This window comes from Gymnoscopelus microlampas (assembly GCF_963454915.1).
Source record: "Gymnoscopelus microlampas genome assembly, chromosome: 23".
NCBI lineage: Eukaryota > Metazoa > Chordata > Actinopteri > Myctophiformes > Myctophidae > Gymnoscopelus > Gymnoscopelus microlampas.
Genome location: NC_139960.1, coordinates 10,563,287 through 10,583,286, shown reverse-complemented (window position 1 = coordinate 10,583,286; position 20,000 = coordinate 10,563,287). Strand labels below are relative to the sequence as shown.

Below are 20,000 nucleotides of genomic sequence, written 5' to 3'. Positions count from 1 at the left end.
CTGTCTCCCTCTCAGTTGTCCTACTATCTGTCTCTCCTACACTGTCTCCCTCACTCTCAGCTGTCCTACCGTCTGTCTCGATCTCCTACTGTCTGTCTCTCAGCTTTCCTACTGGCTGTATCTCCTACACTGTCTCCCTCACTCTCAGCAGTATGTCTGTCTGTCTGTCTGTCTGTCTGTCTGTCTGCCTCCCTCCCAGCTCTCCTACTGTCTGTCTCTCCTACACTGTCTCCCTCACTCTCAGCAGTATGTCTGTCTGTCTGCCTCCCTCCCAGCTCTCCTACTGTCTGTCTCTCCTACACTGTCTCCCTCTCAGCTACCTGTCAGTGGAAAACGTGACGTTCTTTGAAGCTTTGGGGAAAGTGTATTTATAGAGCTGTTTGGATTTTCAGAAGTCAGACTTAAAGACACATGCTTTTACTTTGACAGGACAGCGGGGAGAGAGACAGGTTAAAAGAGAGAGAGAGAGAGAGAGAGACAATAGAGAGATGTACAGGATGATGGAAAGGGTTGGAACAGAGCCTTCTCAATTGACTTCAGTTTATCTTAACACATGAGCAGTACATTGTTTAGTAGGACACACACTGATTTTTTCGGCCTAGCTGATATGACTGACCATAGATATGCCAGTTAGTGCTGTCGATTATAAATACGCGAAAGCTACTTTAGGGTTGGGCTGGGCAATTGATATAGACCACCGAAGTCCTGACGTCACTCGTTCATCCCCAGGTTCGTAAAGTAATTTCGCTATGGAGAATAACATTGGGTCATCTTAGAATCGTCTCATAAGAATTGTGGTCCAAAAATAAACAAACTGTCTCGGCGATATTGTCAGGGAGGAGGTTCTGTATCGTTTATGATAGTCAGTCACTTCGGTCCGTTTCTGGCGAAAATGTAATTAATTTGGCGGAAGTAACATTATCGTTTTCTCACAGTCAGTTGATGCTTCATATCCATAAGAGTCAAACCGCCGGGGTCATTTGTTTAATTTTGGAACACAGTTCTTATTTGACGCGATATTGAATACGTCTATGGGATTCAGAATGGGGGTGGAAAACCGCGAACCAGGTAGACAAACAAAGGATGTGTAAATTACGTCAGACCTCGGTGCTCTATAGTGATATGAGACTAGATATTGTCAGGGGTTTTGGATATAGTAATATCCTGATATGGCAGTCAGTGGTTCTCAAACTTTTTCTTATTTTAATTTTAAGGACCCCCACAACTCGGGTCCAAATCTACCCGTAGGGACCATTTGATTCCATTTGTACATTCTCAGAGACCTGCAAGAGTACATGTGTAACCCCCTCAAGAAACACTGACCCTTCAGAACCACTGGCATAAGTGTTGTCGTTCCTGATTTTAATCACTTAAGCCTTCAAATCATTGTCAAAAATCTTCAAGAATAGCAGACTTACAAGCGTTGTGAACATGTGTCTGTTGTTTTTGAAAAAAGAAAAAGAACATTGATAGTATCGTCAGAGTACAAAAATTCACAACTTCAATATCGAGGTATTTGGAAAAAAATACCTCTTTCATACTGGCCAGCCCTACTTTGAATTTGCCTAGAGATGAAGTCTGCTGTTATATTTACAATGTGCAGCTTGTGTGTTGGATCTAGTGAGTGTATTTCTGTGGTGTGAAGGCCTGTCACTCCCCTGTAAGCCTCCAGGTTTAGAAGTTAACATAGAGGCGTGGAGCACAGACACACAGTTAATAGAAGTCACACAGAAGGACCGATGCACACACAGTAAAACCCTGAGTGCTCATTTACGGGTCCATTTGGTTAACACTTAGGGGATGAATGAACACTGAGGATTTTACTTTGCACTGTACACTTTTGTACTTTTACTCCACTACAATTATTTGAAAACTTTAGTTACTAGTTACTTTGCAGATATAAATATATTACACTATAAAACATTCATTAACCACTTTAGCCCTATACCTAGGCAATTTGAAAATAGACAATCTGCTATTTTCAAAAATTTTAGTACTTTTATTTTTGGTACTTAAGTACATTTTGATACCAATACTTTTGTACTTTTACTCAAGTACATTTTGAATTCCGGACTTTTACTTGTAACAGAGTACTTCTACATTGCAGTATTAATACTTTTACTTAAGTAAAACATTTCAGTTCTTTTTCCACCACTGGTCCACATATAGAGTTATGTTGACCAAAACGTCTCCATTAGAACCATTAAGGCAGGCAGTGTTGTAATAAAGTTGATACAAATACACATCTTCAGCAAACATCACTGTGGCAAACAAACACACAGTACAGTTTAGTTTACCAATGTATTTGCAAAAACACACTTCTATTCAAGACTACCAAATATATCCAAAAACAACTAATAGCCTGGTCAAGCACTTGCTCAACTGTATGGTATTAGATAATAAATAAACAATATTGCTCTATTAAAGTTGCTCTTTGTTGGAACATTTCGTCCACTGAGTTTTGGGACCGTTAAGAACCACCAACAACCACCAACAAGGTACCAAGGTGATAGGATCTTCCCTAACTAGGTAACAAGGTGATAGGATCTTCCCTAACTAGGTAACAAGGTGATAGGATCTTTCCTAACTAGGTAACAAGGTGATAGGATGTATCCTTCCTAACTAGGTACCAAGGTGATAGGATCCTTCCTAACTAGGTACCAAGGTGATAGGATTTTTCCTAACTAGGTAACAAGGTGATAGGATCTTTCCTAACTAGGTACCAAGGTGATAGGATGTATCCTTCCTAACTACGTAACAAGGTGATAGGATGTATCCTTCCTAACTACGTAACAAGGTGATAGGATGTATCCTTCCTAACTAGGTACCAAGGTGATAGGATCTTTCCTAACTAGGTACCAAGGTGATAGGATCATTCCTAACTAGTACCGAGGTGATAAGATGTATACTTCCTAACTAGGTAACAAGGTGATAGGATGTATACTTCCTAACTAGGTAACAAGGTGATAGGATCTTTCCTAACTAGATAAGAAGGTGATAGGATGTATCCTTCCTAACTAGGTACCAAGGTGATAGGATCTTTCCTAACTAGGTAACAAGGTGATTGGATCTTTCCTAACTAGGTAACAAGGTGATTGGATCCTTCCTAACTAGGTAACAAGGTGATAGGATCTTTCCTAACTAGGTAACAAGGTGATTGGATCTTTCCTAACTAGGTAACAAGGTGATTGGATCTTTCCTAACTAGGTACCAAGGTGATAGGATGTATCCTATCCCTCCTTGGTACCGTCCGTCTCAACTCCTTCCCACTTCTCTCACCTCCCAGAATACTTTGCAAGCTCAGAGTATTCTGGGAGGTGAAAGTGTGTGTGTGTGTGTGTGTGTGTGTGTGTGTGTGTGTGTGTGTGTGTGTGTGTGTGTGTGTGTGTGTGTGTGTGTGTGTGTGTGTGTGTGTGTGTGTGTGTGTGTGTGTGTGTGTGTGTGTGTGTGCACGGACACGCGTGTACATGTGCGTGTGTGTGGTGCGTGTGTTTGTTTGACCTCTCCTTGACCCCTACAAAGGACACTCCACATTCTGAGTGTATGTGTGAAGTAAGAGACGTGTGTGTGTGTGTGTGTGTGTGTGTGTGTGTGTGTGTGTGTGTGTGTGTGTGTGTAGCTGTCAGTCTGACATGACTAGCTAGCACCCAGTCTAAAATTAGCTCTATACTTCAGTAATAGTAATTGAGTAGCTCATCTTGAACTGTATGATAACAGGAATATAAATACCCTTTGACAAATTATAACACAGATAACATGTCATCACTCACCAAGTCCAGAAGTGACCCCCTGGTCAGGGGGGCGGGGGGGGGGGCGGGGTATACTGTGTAAGATGGAATTCCTCTTAAAAAACAAAAAGACAGTCAGGCCTCTTGCCTGACTGGTACAAAATTGGTCTCTCATGCGGGGGACCAACCATAAGACATCAAAGTTAGGACCTAAAACTTACTATTTGTGGCATGTCGTCCTTGGTAAAAAGTTTTGTATACATAAAAAAAAATATTATGCACTAAGTAAATAAAATAACACACACAGGCACACACACACAAACTGGCATGCACACACACACACAACACACACACACACACACACACACACACACACACACACACACACACACACACACACACACACACACACACACACACACACACACACACACACACACACACACACACACACACCCACTCGAGCACCACAACATAGGCCACACATAACCAACCACCCACCACACACACACACACACACACACACACACACACACACACACACACAGCGTGGTATTGATGGTAAAAAGTTCTTGGAACAATCATAATAAAGATTTTATCAACATTTTTCCGATAATTATCAAACCTCAGCGTTGTGTATACAACGCTTAGATATGTGTGTGTGTGTGTGTTTGTGTATATGTTGAAAAGGGAGAGACCGAGCAGAGAGAGAATAACAGTTCTTTTCAGGAGATTTCCATTCCATTGTGACTGCACCTTTCCCTGGGGCACAACCACACACACACACACACACACACACACACACACACACACACACACACACACACACACACACACACACACACACACACACACACACACACACACACACACACACACACACACACACACACACACACACACTCCACTCCCTGTTAACCGTAGTCTTGCATCTTGTCTTGATTGTTAACAACCTGTGTGCTCCCCCGCAGGGCGCTATGATGATTAGGCCCCTCTCCTTAGTCACTAACCACAATATAGTCATAAATAAATCCTATAATTCCATCCTCTTTTCAGGCGTAGGCCTATTCTGATGTTTTTATATAAACAGTTTCTGAAACAAAAGCCAAGGTGATGATAAATGCATTGACAGGTCCAGGTTCATTTGCCAAATCATCAATGCAACATCAACTAGTTCATCAATAAAATAAACAGGCCTTGGCTCATCAATAGCTTTGTGAAATATGTCAAATTACAACATCAAAATGATTGTTTACCGCTGCTGTTGCATACTGTATAGGCTTACAGTATATCTCTACAAGTTAGTTTGGCTGTTCCAAACATCTTTTTGTGTGTTGCCCTTATGTGAAAACTGCACTAAGTGCATTGTGCTTCTTAAACAATTGGTGAATATGCTTAAGTCAACGGCAACGCTAGGTGCATGTAAAGTTACAGGCTGTAACTTCACAAAATAATGACCTAATCATGTATCATAGTTGCAGCCATTACATCATATCATGGAGTATCATTTAATCATGGCAGGTGAAACAACAGCCAGGCATCAGCCAACATCATCTCCTTTCACCTCCCAGTCCATATCAGTCACACGTGCGTGCATGCATGCATACGCACGCACGCATGCACGCACGCATCGCGACGCATTGTGAGCTTGTAGATCGGCTATTTTCAAATGGCCAAAATGTATATAGGGCTGAAGTGGGTATAATGTATGTTTTGTAATAATAATCAAAATCTACTTCACTAGGAAAGACCAAACATAAGACAAAAATAGGTTTAGGTTGTTTATTGAAAACCCAGGAGTATGATCGTTTATGGGCGCGTCGCATGCGTTGCATGGGACGTGCGGCATAAACGGTCATGGATGCAGAGTGCGGAATGGTCATCTAAGGTCATCACTACACGCAAGCGTGGAGTGTGCGGCTTAGATGGCCACGGGCACGAACAACATCTTACGCTGTTGTGGTATTGTTGTTTATGTGAGCGTCGCACGGGCAGTATGGGATGTGCGGCATAAACGGCCAATAAGCTGAGTGCGAAATGGTCATCTAAGGTCATCACTCCACGCAAGCGTGGAGTGTGCGGCTTAGGTGGCCAAGAGCACGAACAGCATGGGGAGCCAGCGTGGTCATCTAAGGTCATCACTACACGCAAGCGTGGAGTGTGCGGCTTAGATGGCCACGGGCGGGGATATGACATTCTGGAGCACGTGGTCATCTAAGGTCATCACAACACGCAAGCGTGGAGTGTGCGGCTTAGATGGTCAAGGGCCCGAGAATGGCATTAGGGTGCTGGCGTGATCATCTAAGGTCATCACTACACGCAAGCGTGTAGTGTGCGGCTTAGATGGTCAAGAGCATTGGTCATGGGAAGGCAGGCGTGATTGGGAGGAGGTTCCGGGGGGTCGTGGACCCAGATACTTTGGCTTAGGGGTCCGAGGCGTTAGCCGTGCAGAGGTAGATTAGGGACCCCAAAAGTATCGGAATTGTGTTACGAGATCATGGAGAAGTGGGCGTTATGGAGGTCCACGGAGTTTGTACGGATGTAGCTGTGGTAGGCTTGAGAGGACCAACGGCCAAGTATTTGGATGGTGTGGTCCGGTACTCCCTTGCTAGATGCCGTGGATGCTGCTCCGATTCGGAAAGAATGGCCGGCTTTGGTGAGGACCAGTCGGAGGTGGGAATGGAACCAGGTGCGGGTGGCTACGGAACCGGTGTTAGTGGTGAAGAGGGGGTCCGATGTAGCCGCGTGCTGGGCGCGTCGGGAGAGAGTGTAGTTGAGGAGGGGCTCGTAGGGGCTGAGGTAGGAGTTGAGTTTGTAGATGTAGATAGGGGTGGTGTTACCGAAACTGGTCAGTTTTACTGTATTTGATGGTGAATATGAGGGAGGATGATGTGTGTATCGTCAGGTCGGCCAGTCGAGGATGGAGAGCCGGGTCTAACCTGGAGTTGGAGGCAGTGAACTCCGAACATCTTAAAAAGCCAAAAAAGGACAGGAGGAACATGGCTTCGAGCGTCGTGTCTGTATGTGGATCTGAGTATCCGGAGCGTAGGATGTGGATGCAACGTTAGGATTTCCACGGTGAGAGGTTGGCGTTGTGGGGTAATCTTTGGTTCGTTCCTCTGGAGCCCTTTGAGAAGCAGGGTGATCTGGGGGTGTTGGATGAATGGATGTGAAGTGCCGGTTAATAGTTTGACGAAGAAGTTGATACCACACAAGTAGACTCTGATGGTTGATGTCCTGATGGCCGTTGTGTGGAGGTCTTACCGTGGCAGGTGAGACCTGAAATGAAACAGTAACCTGTTGATTCCTGAACTTCGGGAGTCCTGAGCGAATGTCCACTGCTGAGCAGTGCCGCACCGCTACTAGGATCGAGGACGGATCAGGATGACCAGCTACGGTATGAGAAGAACTGCCTATGTTCTTGAGCCGTGATTAAGTGTTTAAGCAGAGAGTGACAACAGATTTTAAGACGGCAATGAAAGGCTAGAGGCCTTCAAGGCATCTTAATGACGTGAGAAACCGCCACCACCAGCTATATGCAGCTGAAACTGTTCTTCAGGCATGTTAAAGTGTTTAAGCTGACGAAACTGTTCTTAAGGCATGTTAAAGTGTTTAAGCTGATAACAGAATCAGGATGAATAACGAGGCAATGGCAGGGACAGGAGACCACCAATCCATGTGGAGGAGAGGTAAAGTTATTTACAACACTGAAGTATTCCTATTGTAAAGGGACGGCCAGAATTCACTGATGATATGGGAAAATCCGCTATAGTGATACATGTAGCTTAACGTTTAAATTGGAGTAACTCCTGACGCCAACTGGCAGATACCCATCGAGGGTGGGTTGCTTGGTCGCTGACTGAAAGTATTTGCGGGTGGCTACGCCGATGGGGCTGATGCGGCAGGTGGGGAAGGGAGGAGAAGAGAATGGACCGATCATGAAGCCGTTTTTAACCTCTTTTTTGGAGGAGGGTTGTGACTGTCTCTGGGTCGGTGGTGGCTGAAAGGAGGTTCTTGCAGGTGTGGTTGGATGAGGGTGAGGTGATGAGTCCGGGAGAAAAACCGAAGTTGAGACCGTCAATGAAAAAACGGATGAATGGGGGATTGGGATGATTGGAGAGTTCCTTGGCTAAAGCGGGAATTATGACGGGTGTATTGAGGTGGTTGGACGGTCAACTCCGGGATGGCTAAGCAGGTTTCTGGGGGCAGGTGGGGCGGGAGTGGGCGCCGCCGCAGAAAGTGCACACGTGGAGTAACTTGCAAGATGACAGTTCGCAGCCGCCCTCATTAAAGTTGTTGCACAACATCCTGTTTCCCAGGAAGACCAGAGGACGGCCACGTCTGTCCTTGGCCTTTGTAGCCGCGGGGTAGTTGTTGCTGTTGGATTTTGGAGGGTGACTGGGAATGCTGAACAGTGACGGAATGGCGGGGCTGGTTTGGTGTGAAGTGGAAGGGCGTGGAGTGGGACTGCTTGGAGCGGGTGCGATGTAAGTGCAGAGGGTGGTTGGATGGGCGGGGCAATTGCACAGGCTGCAAGCTGTGGCGGTTTTCCCTGCAAATATACGGCAATATAGCTCTAAATCCATGCTGCCCCAGTATGTAGATGCGTTGAGTAGTTGTAATCGTGATGCTGCTCTGGCGGAGAATTGCCTGTGGTACTCGTAGAAAAGGGTTCCTCCGAACCGGGCGGAGAGGTCCATGCATAGATAAAGGTAGTCATCTAATTCCTGGCGCCGAGATGGGTAGGTGGAGCAGAGGGTATCACGAAAAATGGAGAATGCCAGAATGAATTCGGTTGGGGTGAGGATGGATGAAGTGGATGGGGTGAGGTCGCGGAGGGTTATTGTCACTCCTCCTACTTCTACGGACCGTGGGTGGAAACTGCTGGCGGATGGGCGGATGAGTGAAGATAGGTCGACATCCATGCCTAACAGGATCTGGTTTCTGAGTGTAGAGGAGACCATGGGGGCGTTGAGGGCGACGGCTGATGGAGGCATGGGTGCTGGCGTGGCTGTAGCAAGACAAAAAGGGGGGCGGGGGGAGGGGGGAGGGGGGTTGGAAAACACTGGGTTGGGAGGACAAGACGTCACAGTGGGGTTAGGTACAGGGGCACCAAGTGCATCGTGGGGGTGGCCCCCGAAAAGTGGAAAATTCTGGAAAACACCGGTTTGGTGGGGTTGGTACGCTGAATAAAGCGGGGGGAAGTGGGGAGGAGGTGCCGCCTGCTGTAGGTAATGAGATGGAAGGATAACCGAAGCAGAAGAGAGAGGAGCAGGCATGTGGGGCACGTGAGATGGGTGGGGGGGGTGGGAGGGAGGTGCAGCTTGCTGCGGGTGGTGGGAAAACAGGGACAAACGACACATTAGGGAGGGGAGCAGACACATATGGAACGTGAGTAGAATAATTAATAAATGGATTAATACTACCCGTCCCTGTTTTGGTTGGTAAGACGCTTGTTACCACCATCGGTGTGGCTGGATGGCTTGGTAGGAAAGCCTGGCGTTGGAAGGTGGTGTCATCGGCCCGCGACGGAGCCGCTGGCCGCGTGACGTCACCACCGCGCGACGAAGTGGCCCGTCGCGCAGCGTTACCGCCTCGCGACAAGACCACCCGCCGCGCGATGTCACCGCCACGCGACGGAGCGACCTCCCGCTCGGTGGCTCTACCGCTTGTTGTCGGTGGAACGGCCCGCCGCGCCGCGTTGACGCCGCGCGATGGAGCAACCAGCTGTGCCACGTCATCGCCACGCGACGAAGCAGCTGGCTGCGCGACGTCACGGCCACGCGACGGACCGGCGTTGTTGTTGTTGTTACTGTTGCTGTTTTGTGCTGTGGTGCTGCTGCTCCGGTCCGGCTGTGTAGTGGTGGTTTGAAGCAGGTTAAACAGCGCCTGTTTAGAGGCAGAGCGGGAGAACCTGACCCCTTTGGCTAGCAAAGCCCTCTGGATTCCGGTTTTATTCCAGTCAGAAAGCAGGAGTTGGAGGGTGGCGACGGGTTTCCCGGATCGGTGGGTGGAATTACGGGATGGTTGTGACGGTTCCCGCTGATGTGGGGTGAGCCTGCGGCTGGTCCGGTTGTGAGGTGGGGTGATGCGGAACTCCCGTGGTGTTCTGGTGAGCGAAGATGCGGAGCCGGGAGGAGGGATGGCGATGGTGGATCTGACCTGGCGTCTGTTTGGTGGCGTTTCTGGAACATACTGGGCCGAGTCCGGGAAGGCGGGATCCGCGTCTTGGGGTAGATGGATCTGGTGAGTTGTTACCGGTACTAGGGCGGCCGCCTGGCCGACCCCGATGAATAAATCCTCATCGTCGGAGGCGTTTACACTGATAATGTGTGCCATTGTAGCAAGTAGCTGGAGTATTCAACTAGTATATGAGAGAAAGTAGCAACTAGCTCTCACGTAACGTAGAGTGTGCTTGTTTACAAGAAACTAGCACGCCGCCATTTTTGAAAGCTGGGTTTAAATACCCCGGTAGTTGGCAGGGGAGTGGTTGTCTGCTTGGTTGGAGATAGGTGAGTGGCTGGCACTGGTTGGCATGGGCAGAGAAGTGATTGGTTGTCTTCTCCTTGGTCAACCTCCTGAACCTCAGTTGTACCAACTCCATAAAGTAACTAGTATCTAAAGTTTTCAAATAAATGTAGTGGAGTAAACGTACAATATTTGGATCCGAGATGTAGTGGAGTGGAAGTAAAAGTATTGGAAATTGGAAATACTCAAGTAAAGTACAAATACCTCAAAATTGTACTTAAGTACAGTACTTAGTTACTTTCCACCACTGTCATTATCCCTCCTATTGTGTTGCAGCCAGTCTGTTTACACTATATGTAGCTAGATAGCTCGGCCCGCTAATGCTAAGTCTAACATGCACCGGTGCATGTCTTTGTCAACTTCTATGTTCACTTTCAAAACCGGTTATAACTTATTCAGTCCACCATGGCTTGCCAACTCAGCTGCATGGCACGGGCACTCGCCACGCTCACTCGGGCGCACCTCATGCGCCTCAAGGCCTCACTGTTGGCAGCTCTCCTGCCTTGTTGTCAAGTGATGTAAAAGTCACAGCGATGGCGTGGTGGTTATGTACAGTAGAACGGAGGAACGTAAAACCCTGGTGGAAACATAGGACCCTTTTTCCATGTTCCCTGGACCAGTGGTGGACGGTAACGAAGTACATATAATGTTCCCTTTCCAAGACAAATATTGTACTTTTGACTCCAAAAAGCCCCCCCACGGACCCAAACTTACAACTTTTCTTTTTTAAATAGCCAATCTACAAGAGATTTGGGGGAGGGGCTTTCAAAATTTCGATACAGCAATGCATTGAAATTAAAAACAAAATGTACTCAGTAATTTGTACTTTTGAATACGCAAGTATTTTTTTAAATAAATAATAATGAGAAAACTTATTTGGGCATAGAAAAGGGCACTGTAACTAGCTCCAAAGATACATGACAGATGGCATTAAAACTCTGTATTTATGGGGAGCTGCTTGGCATGCATCAGGTATAAACTCACAGTGTGTATCACCCCGTGGAAACAAGGACTTTGAAACATATTCAGGTAAAACTAACTGTCATGGCAGAAGCTCTCCCTCTCTCTGTTGTGCGTGAGTGCGTGTTTGGGCCTGGGGATGGATGATTTATCCTGTGTGCAGTGATTAGTTTGATGCACAACAGGTGTGTCTTCACATCCGCCTCAAAGTCTCATCAGTTTGACTCAGGCCAGGTGTAACTGCTTACATGAGCCATCACCCACCCTACAGGCACTCTGTCCTATGAAGGCAGGTGCTTGGGCACAGGTTGGCTCCGGGGCAGAGAGTGACTGCTGCTGTTATTCGGAAAGAGAGAAATTAATGAGAATTTATGTTGGCATAGAAAAGGGCACTCTCCCCTCTAAAGGCATTTAGGCAGGCACTGAGGCACTGAGGCACAGGTTGGCTCCTATGTGTGTGCATGTCCTTTCACAATCACAAAGAAACTTTTTTTTTTTCAAATACTTTCTGATTGGACAGGCCTTGATGTTTTCTTGGAACGAGGACGTGCGCGCGCACACGCACGCACGCACGCACGCACGCACGCACGCACGCACACACACACACACACACACACACACACACACACACACACAGAGAGAGCAGTCAAATTCACAATATTTAGTTACACAATACAATGGAACAAATACTGAGAAAGGGAGTCAAGTCATTTCCTGTGCCTGTGCGTCCGTGCGTGGCAACACGGAATATACATAAGGCTTGTGATGGTGGGGCCATTTATTGAGAATTCTTCCTTTTTCAGTTTTATTTATTAGCACATAAAGAGTTACGACAGAAGAAGAAAAAAAAAACATATTGTGCAGGAGAAGTTTATAAGCCTATAGGCTTATAGAGAACTTCCCCTATTTTGTAGAATCATTAAATCAAACATAGACATTATTATTAAAAAAATGTTTAAACTGTTTACAATTTACAATTTAGGCATTTAGCAGACGCTCTTAATCCAGAGCGATTTACAGTAAGCAAGGAAAAACACGGGGTAACACATCAAATGCATAGAAATAATAGGATCTAGGATCATAGGTAAATCAAGAACATATCATCAGTCTAAACAGTATAATATAAAAAGATCTATGATCTCTACATTGAAACTATACACACTAGGATGCCAGTCTATTCATTCAGTGTATGCACTGTATGCATATGATGCAGCAGGCACAAATAACCTATTCTGATTTATTATTGTTATTATGTTATTATTTTTCACTTTATTTGACATGTATATCACAATCATAATGGACAGACCAGATGCACTGCTTAAGTGTTTTTAGAACGTGCAAGCAAGTGCAAATTGTCAGGCTTTTCTAAACAGAATACATAAAAACTATCTATAATCTAAAAATAAATACAGGACAAGAATACAGGGCTTAAAAACACCATCATCAGAATTGAATAAGCAGAAACGATATAGCAGAGGCAACATGATCATAGCAATATACCAGTCAACATCTTTTCATGTGAGCACTGTTTTGATTTTAACCATAATTTGAGTCCTCTGTTAAAAACATTGCCATCAGTCTCCAGTTTTAGATCAGTGGGCAAAGGATTCCACTGTGTTGCCCCATTTACTGAAGACAGACTGACCAAATTAGGTGTGGAAAATACAGTCACCTTTGGATTAAGGTCTTGTAGCTGCTCTACTAGAGCTCTAACGTGTCTTGATATTTAGCCTCCTATAGGGCATGGCTCTAAGAATGGCCTTGTTGGTCGGTCTGTGCAACACTTTGGCCCAAAACAACATTTCTTGAAATCTACTGACTAGTTTGCCATGATCTTCTGTGCTACCAAGAGATTGGGTTTGGTCACTGCATGGCCTTTCCTATCAGCATTAGACCATTGATCCACTGCTTGCACACAACGTATATGAAAATCTCCTAATGGGGAGATTTTCATGAAGGTTGCTGCATTCATACAGGACTGGTATAGGACTAATACAGCAGATCAGCTATTTTCAAAAATATTTTCAAAAATGATTTGACAATTTGTCAAATACTATGTTTGACCAGTTTTTATAGACGGATTTCCACGCGACGTCATCACAGAGCAGAATGCGCAATCTGCGCATGCTCGGGGGAAACGAATTGTTGCGCCGTTCACTCTGTTGTTATGTTCGGGAGTTAGATAGCCATAATTCTGCTATTATAGGCATAATAGGCATAATGCTGCTATTATATACAAACAGATCCAACTTCCGACAAATCATTTTTATTGAGTAAACAAGGTATTACAAACTGCATAATTTAATCTACTTTCATTAAACCCGGTGAAGGTCATTTCTTTTATGAATGGGCATTTGACCAGAGCTGCTGCGGGTAATGGCGCCCTCTATAGGCTTCCCCCTCCTCTGCCCGGTCATATCCTCTCATGTTTACTAACAGGAAACCTGTCTATAGTATAGTGTGTTGATTACTTTTGATGCAGTAATGGTCTTTTTTCATTTCATTTCTTTTTTGACATTTTCCGTTCTGCCCAGTCCATTGGGGTTTTCAGATCCCTCCTTAAAACCCACCTATTCTCTTTGGCTTTTAATTGCCCTTGATCTGATATTGTGTCTTAACAATGCACTGTATTTGTCTGTGCGCCAATGGGCGTTGATGCTTTGTTTGTCTCAACCTTCTACAGCACTTTGGTTAGCTTCTGTTGTTTTAAATGTGCTTTATCAATACAGTTTGATTGGATTTGATTTGATTTACTACCGGAACCGCTGCCGGTAATCAAATTATTGACTGAATGCGACAAAAACAAATAATATCCATGAATTCAAGTCTCCATGGGGTGACTAATCGATAGAAAAAAGGTCATTTTGGGGGTGAACTATCCCTTTAAATTGTCACTTTACTGCCATCTGCCCCCCCCCCCCCAAAAAAAAAACATCATGTTGAGAACCACTGTAGTATAGGACTAGTATAGAACTGGTGTTTTACTGGTGTTGTACTGGTATAACAGCCCACTGCAACAAGCCTACAAACGTTTGTGTGTTTATATGTGTATGTCTATGTACGGTATTTATGTATGGTTGCCATGGGGATATGAGTGTTTAAGAACAGGTTTATAATAAGGGCAATTTATGAAGGAATGTAAACACACACACACACACACACACACACACACACACACACACACACACACACACACACACACACACACACACACACACACACACACACACACACACACACACACACACACACACACGCGCACTCACAAGCACACTTCTTGGAAAGTTCTTGGAAAGTTCCCGTTTTCTCTCACACACTCATAGGCCTAATGCACGCACACATGCATACAATTGCACGCACAGATACACACACACACACACACACACACACACACACACACACACACACACACACACACACACACACACACACACACACACACACACACACACACACACACACACGAATACATACAGTACATACATACATACATACACACACACCGTGTGTAGATGTATACAGTGACATGCGCGCATTTCTTGGAAAGTTCTCTGGCATGCAGACACACACCCCTAGAGTGATGCAGTTTGGAACAGATGTTGGCCAATACAAGAGAGGCATGTTGCATAACATCCTCTGTGTGCGTGCACGTGCGTGTGTGCGTGTTTGTGTGTTCATGTTGACAACAGTGTGTCTTGTCATCTTGGGCTTCTGGAGAACAGAGGTCAGGGATAAAAGGTCACTGGGGTTCTGCTCTGTGACTGCCGGCAAGTCTCTGTTCATTCAGACAGACAGACAGACAGACAGACAGACAGACAGACAGACAGACAGACAGACAGACAGACAGACAGACAGACAGACAGACAGATGTCTAGAAAAGGAGAAAGAGAGACAGAGTTCTTTGAGAAAGAAGTCATATTTCATGAGTCAGGCTTACATGTGTTTTGTGTGAATTTAAATAGATCTCCGTGTGTGAGTTGAGCCGAATTCATGTTAAACAGCTGCATATTTAAAGATTGTTTTTTATAAACTCAGGACAGAAACAAACAAACTGGTTAACTGTTTACCTGGTAAACAGTTCTCTACTGTGGCACCGAACCTGTGCGTTTACACAGTGGTTAACTGCTTATAATACATGCAATTTAAAAAGAACTCTTATATAGCACTCTTCAAGGCTCTTCAAGGCTATACAAAACAAAACAAAAAAAAATGTATTAAGGCAAAATAAGTTCTTAAAAAGACTAAGCGAAACAGGACGAACGTTTAAAATCAAAAGGTAAAAGGGGAATTAGAATGAAGTGGGGAATGCAATTTTGAGGCATTTGTACTTTACTTGAGTATTTCCAATTTCCAATACTTTCACTTCTACTCCACTACATCTCAGAGGCATATTGTACTTTTACTCCATTACAATTATTTGAAAACTTTAGTTACTATTACTAGTAGTTACTTACAGTAAGCCCTATATATTGGATCTTGTTTATTCAATACACTTATTTGTTTTAGCTCTTGCTCATTTGATTTTCCTATTTTGTCTCATCTGTTTATGAAAGTAGGTAGCTGATATATTGCACTTTTACTTTAGCGCTATAGGTATACTCTTGGTTGCTTGTTTTAGAAGAGAATGCACTTAATGCTTCTGGTGATTAGTAGTTTTGTTCCCTACCTATGTTGAATGCACTTATTGTAAGTCGCTTTGGATAAAAGTGTCTGCTAAATGACTGTAATGTAATGTAATGTAATGTAATGTAATGTAATGTAATATATACATTTTGGCCTTTTTGAAAATAGCCGATCTACAAGCTCACAATGCGTCGCATTGTGAGATTCTGCTTTTTGTTTTGTTAGCTCATTTCTGCTATTTTCAAAAGATGGGACATTCTGCATAATGAGTACTTTCTACTTTTGGTACTTTAAGTACATTTTGATACCAGTACATTTGTACTTTTACTCAAGTATTTTTTTTATTCGGCAGGTCAGTTGAGTGTGCTGAGAAGATTTTCAAGTGGGCCCTGATCCAGAGAAGGGTGGAAACCACTGTTGTAAACAGTTGTCCACTAGCATGGAGCCCTACATTTACATGGACTCCATTGCTCGCTTTCACCACTTTAACCCTGGTAGTCTCAGAGAACTGGACTCGAGTTACAACGGCACTTTGACCACACCAAATCTCTTCGTCCAAAAAAGAAGATCTACAAGATCACAATGCGCCGCATTGTGAGCTTGTAGATCTGCTATTTTTGGCTAATGTTCCCCCCCAGAATATGGACGCATGGGGTTCAAGCGGTTAATTGGATAACAATAAGTACAAATGAGCAACATATGATTCTAATGGCAGAGGTCACATGGCTCTTCTTAAGCAGAGCAGCATGGAGTAGATAGCTGTTTAGAAGCTTCAAAACAACACAAGGCAAGAGGATGAGAGGAGAAGGTTGCTTCCTGCGTGTGTGTGTGTGTGTGTGTGTGTGCGCGCGCGTGTCAGCAGTGCACTGACTTCACTAACATCTTAAGGAACGAACACATGGCCTGGCCAATGTTTTGGTTGTGATGGGTGTGTGTGTGTGTGTGTGTGTGTGTGTGTGTGTGTGTGTGTGTGTGTGTGTGTGTGTGTGTGTGTGTGTGTGTGTGTTTGTGTGTGCATGTGCGTGTGCGTGTGCATGTGTGCATGTGTGTTTTGGCACAGTTCCCAGGACTCTCTCTACCTTCCAGAGAGGAAGGTAGAGAGACTATACATTATTTCTCTCTCTCTCTCTCTCTCTCTCTCTCTCCAGACACACCCACAGATTTTAGCTCCATGCACAGCTAATGTTTTGACAGAGCTACACACACACACACACACACACACACACACACACACACACACACACACACACACACACACACACACACACACACACACACACACACACACACACACACACACACACACACACACACACACACACACACACACACACTGCTCCAGTTCTGAGAATGTCCTTGCGTGTTCCTGGAGCTGAGAGCACTGTACTGGGTACACGGTACTCTGCTGGTATACAGGCCTGCACTGTTCTATGTTATTATCCTACAGTATGTTTCAATAGTATGTGCTACCTTAAAGAATAATGCGAATAAATACAAATTTAAAGTCTACTATGTTGGTTCCAGCCGGAACCCAATAGATTGATTGATCATAAATAACATGATCTGAAAATGCACACATCCACTCATCTGACCACTTAATGGAATGGACTGAAGAATCGTGACAAGTGCAGGAAGTTGATAGTACTTATTGTAAACTGAATAGGACATCCACAGAGAAAAAAATCTAGTTTTAATGTCTGGAATGATTAAATACATAGAGAGGAATACAAACGTTTATAGAAATATAGCAGATACATACACGACAAATGTAGAGAATATTCAAAAACAAACATAATTACTTACATTACACACGCACGCGCACACACACACACACACACACACACACACACACACACACACACACACACACACACACACACACACACACATGCATCCACCTTAGTATTACAATAGTCATTTTGCATTGCTTAGTGGTTCAAGTGACAATAGTTTTCTTTTCAGTTGCTTCAGTCATTGCTTCCCTCTGCTGGACCTATTGTGGTACTGTGTCATGTAACATTGCAGTTGATTTCTCTGTCTCTCTTTATTAATGCTTATTTAATGCTTATTTCTCTCTCTCTCTCTCTCTGTCTCTCTCCCTCGCAGGGAGGTTCAGGTAACCTGAACATTAATGCTTATGCCACTAAGAAGTCTGCAGCAGAGGGGATGTTGGACGTCGCTCTGTTCCTGGCCAACGTCACACACATGAAGACAGTCATAGAACAGGGAGCTGGCTTTAGGTGAGGGCACGCACACACGCACACGCACGCACGCGCGCGCACACACACACACACACACACACACACACACACACACACACACACACACACACACACATGAACACACAGCACTAGCCCCAGAATGTCTGTGATCTTAGATACATTTCATGTATTTCAAATACGCAGCCATAGATCGGTCCTATCCCTGCCCGGGTTAGCAGACTGATCTCCGTGGCATTAAAGTTATTCACGCTGAGTGTGTACTCAACCAATAATTAATTCCTAAGACTTGGAGTCAGATATTGTCCACTAGTTTCATATCCTTTTGAATGTTCTGGCAGAAAACGTGTGTTTAGTAAAATATCTTGCCATGAGATTCACACGGGCGACATTCTCTGCCAGCGATGAGGCCAGACCTGAAATGACTGCTGGACTGAACATATGAAAACATCCTTTTGGGAAGCACAAACGTACAGGGAACACAATTGGCTCTATGCACAGCAGCCATATTGGAAAGAAATTGGGCCTCTTCCTTGCTTCCTTCACAGGTGTTACCAATGATACTAATGAAGGTTCTGTTCCATTTCATGTAGCACAGTGGTTCTCAGACTTTTTTATTTCAAGGACCCCCATAACTCTCAGAGTTACACCCCCTCAAGGAACTATGAGGGTCCCTGGACCACACTTTGAGACACACTAGTGTTTCCAGTGAGCTAACATGCATAATATCAGCACCCTGACTCTGTTTGACCAGAATGGAACAGAGCCTTCATTAGTATCATTGGTAACACCTGTGAAGGAAGTAAGGAAGAGGCCCAATTTCTTTCCAATATGGCTGCTGTGCATAGAGCCTATTGACAGGTGCGTTGCGATTGGTTTGGGGTAATTAATCACACCACCTGCCCATTGTGTGCCCCATACATCTGTGCTTCCCAAAGAAGTTTTGATATGTTCAGTCCTGCACTCATTCCGGGCCCCTCGCCCGTACAGAATGTTATCCGTGTGCAGCTCGTGGAAAAATTTAGATATTTTACTAAACACGTTTTCTGCCAGAACTTTCTGACTCCAAGTCTTAGGAATGACAATATCTGACTCCAAGTCTTAGGAATGAATTATTGGGTGAGTACACACGCAGCGTGAAGAACTTTTATGCCATGGAGATCAGTCTGTTAACCAGGCAGGGATAGGACCGATCTATGGCTGTGTATTTGGAATTTGTAAGATCACAGACATTCTAGGGCTAACACAGCACGTAGCGTACTCGCTCTCTCTCTCTCTCTCTCTCACACACACACACACACACACACACACACACACACACACACACACACACACACACACACACACACACACACACACACACACACACACACACACACACACACACACACACACACACACACACACACATGCATGCCCGCACGCACACACAATATCAATCAATTCACCCAAGATGTTCCCCATGTTCTAATCAGGTAACAGGACTACACAGCTAGGCTTCAACAGGCCACTCCCCCATAACAGAATCTTCCTGTGCAAACGAAAAGATAATAAAGAGATTCCTGTCACAACAGAATGTGCAAACTGCCCCGTCTGTGTGACTGGGAATCTACAAGGGACAAGCATAACATACATTTCAATATGAATGTGTAATGCTGAACATAAACATATGGGGAACATTAGGCTACAAGGGGGCTGCTCTGTGACAGAGCAGGTCTTCCAATCCAAGCACAGATTCTGGTCATATTTTTTTGTCACAACGCACAAGTACATTTCACCCTGCCAATTGTGGCCTGACCACACATTAAAGCTGCAAGCCATACATTTTATGTCCTACCCGAGATTCGAACCCTCAAACATCTACGTCAACCGCTCATCCTAGATGGAATCCCCGCTTGGCTAGAGGAGATTTTGCTACTTCAGGCTTAGCTTCAGGCTGAAT

At 44.8% G+C, this 20,000-nt stretch overlaps 1 protein-coding gene across 3 annotated transcripts in view; it reads left to right on the top strand.

Annotated features, from left to right (window-relative positions):
* LOC311040273 (ninjurin-2-like) overlaps positions 1-20,000 on the top strand; it is a 36,696-nt gene that overhangs the window by 6,454 nt on the left and 10,242 nt on the right. For all 3 annotated transcript variants that reach the window (XM_084050452.1, XM_084050451.1, XM_084050453.1), the window contains exon 2: positions 17,946-18,079. In XM_084050452.1, coding sequence (XP_083906578.1) covers positions 17,946-18,079 — 134 coding nt within the window. The remainder of the gene's footprint in view (positions 1-17,945; positions 18,080-20,000) is intronic.